This window comes from Perkinsus marinus, assembly GCF_000006405.1.
Source record: "Perkinsus marinus ATCC 50983 genomic scaffold scf_1104296957416, whole genome shotgun sequence".
NCBI classification, from domain to species: Eukaryota; Perkinsozoa; order Perkinsida; family Perkinsidae; genus Perkinsus; species Perkinsus marinus.
In genome coordinates, this window is record NW_003207156.1 from 1 (window position 1) to 2748 (window position 2748).

A 2748-nucleotide genomic window follows, 5' to 3' on the forward strand; every position below is an offset into this window, starting at 1 on the left:
TCCCCAGCATGATAAGCTTCACACGCTGCCTTATGGCCGAGACAGATGTTGTAGAAGGCAATCAGTCGCGCGCTAGAACTCGACCCAGGTCCACCACGAAGAGACGGGAAGCCTGACATACAGCACAGAACAATTTCGACCCACTGTACGAATATATTTTTGGTTTCCTCAACTGCAGTGCATGAAAACCAACCATGACAAATTCTATCTTACCAACACTTTGATACTCCACAGATTTATATCATAATTTACTATAAGACCTTAGCAATATGATAATATCGATATCTGGACTAACATCTATATAACCACAAAGGATTAATAATAAATCGTATCGATACATGAGTTCACTGACCACATGCACATATTCCCACACTATCTTCACAATCGACTCTCACCGTTCTTCAGCAGCATCTCAATTTCCTCCTCACAGGCATCCCAGTTGAGATACCCGTGAGCCTCTAGCATCTTCGTACTCCAACAACCGAGGTGAAACTTCATGATATCCGGTATGATTACCTGAACGAACATCTAATAACAAAAACCACCTGACAAAAAGGACTTACCGCTTTGCTCGAGAAACATAGTCGAGGCATGCGATCCACAGCTTTTTTGGACATCTCCAGTAGGGCATCAATCTCAGCCACTTTAACCACCCCGAAAGGTGCAAGGTAGTAGTACCGCTGTTCTTCCAAGGCGTCGAAGGCAAACCGATCGTTCAGACCACGCTGACAAACCAGTGTTGGAGAAAATTCACATGGTCAACTACATGTGTTGGTGATAATATGCGAAAATTTTGGGTAATTATTATTGGTTTCTGTACACTTCTATCCAGAATCGTATAACCCCTTTAGTAAGGGAGGAAACTACAGAGCTCAGCTGATGAATCCAAGCATACATTCCCACACTGCTGAAAACTGATACCGACTCCATCTTACTTTAAGCCACACGCTCTTCTTCTCATTCCGACTCCTGCTCGTCTTAGCTGCGGCTATAGCCAGATTCATACGCCGACGATGGTCCAGTGCTTTTGGTAGGAGCCGGATCAGCACAACACCAGTGAGAACTCCCAACATCATCACGGCAAGCAACTGACATAACGGAAATCTACTTAGAACAAGGCGAACTGACCTACCATAGCATAGGGAATCCATTTGCGGATATCATACAGCACTCCACACAATAGAATAGAGACGCACTTCGACAGGTTGGACGAGACTGAGGTAAGTGCCATAACGCGGCCTTTTACTGATACATCGCAGAGGCGTGGGAACATCTGCACAGATAATACAATTCTCGGGAATTATCATTGATAAGACGCACCGTGAACACTCCTAGATTAGCCAACGGCAAACCGGCAGACAGAATAGCCCCGACAATGCAGATAACCCAAATTTTCTCGGCGAAAGGTGGCACTATAATACACGTGGAGATACCAAAACCAAATATCGTCAGCGTGGTAATCGTCCAGTGTAACTTCTTCATAGCAAAGGGAAGGAACAACAACTGGCTAACTGAGAAGAGAAATGGAGTAAATACCGCACTATGAAGAGAATCCGCAGCTTACTCATGATAGCAATACCACACCAGCCGCTAATGAGGCCCATAACAAGGCTGGAGAATCCCATATCCTGTTGCATCGTAACAAGGAGGACTGACCACCCCTGAGTGCCCATGTTGACGAAGCAACAAGCCAGAATAAAAGGGATAATACCGGACCTGACAACAGCCTCACAGTCATCTTTATGTGGCTCTTACCATTCGACCATCGGGCCGGGGTTCCTCATCGACGCCTCTTCCCCTTCTTTGACTTGAACTTCCTTGTGTGATCCAGGGCGAATCGCAGCCAGGAACTTCGCCAGGCCCAACTTCTCACCGACATCTCGCGGCGACTTATCCACGAAGAACCACATGAGCAGGAATCCTGTGAAGTTGAGGGCGAACCCAATGTAGGCTGAATTCAGTGGCTCTGACGTATCAGCCTGAACATAACGAAAATTTAGGTTTGTTCTGGCAGCTGAGCTCAATCGCTAATCATAAGAATTCACACGAGAATTTCCTCAGAATTTTCCTTTTGTCATCAACACACGTAGTCGACCATATGCATATATCCCCACACCGAGTAGCACTTCCCCAGAGACTACCTCCACGACGATACCACCCAACAGAGGACCGATGAACGAGGCCAGACTAGAGGCCACAGGCATCAATGACATCCAGAAAGTGAGCATATCCGGAGTTTTAATCCAATCCGAGATGTACCTAGCCACACAGGTTCGACCATGACCGATTTATTGCCGTAGTTCAGCTTACACTGTCACAACGGGACGAGTGCCGCCGACCAAACCAGTGAAGAGGCGAAATCCGATGAGCGACCAGTAATCCCACGACAGTGCCTGAGCACAACTGCTTAATTGAGGAGAGAGGGATAAACGCTTACTTGCAAGAGGAAACCAATAGAAGTGAGAAACGTGCAGAACACAATAATATTCCATCGGCCAATGAAGTCTGACATGCTCCCCAGCACTGTCCCTGAGAGGGCTCTACCCAAGATATACGCTAATGTGATGAGCGACGTGGATATGCCGAACTCCAAATCTGATAGAAAAACCGTAAAAAGCCTCATCATCACTTGATCCTCAGACTTACTCTCGGGACCTTTCTCGCTTATGAAGCTGTCGTAAGATGGTGCCAAGAGGTTGTCGCCGAGGTAATCCGGCAAGACACAACCAAGGCAAATAAGTAGATCAA

The 2748-nt window shown here is 46.7% G+C and overlaps 1 protein-coding gene across 1 annotated transcript; it reads right to left on the bottom strand.

The window, feature by feature from the left end:
• Window positions 1-395: 395 nt before the first annotated feature.
• Window positions 396-2748, bottom strand: Pmar_PMAR021876 (conserved hypothetical protein; the record flags this gene model as incomplete). The annotated part of the gene is made up of 11 exons (XM_002774801.1): window positions 2647-2748; window positions 2438-2595; window positions 2311-2393; window positions 2142-2259; window positions 1756-1979; window positions 1565-1716; window positions 1321-1511; window positions 1133-1273; window positions 936-1088; window positions 564-725; window positions 396-516 (listed from the first exon to the last, which is right to left on the bottom strand). Coding segments are annotated over exons 2-11 (1420 nt in total), but the record flags the coding sequence as incomplete, so codon positions are not given.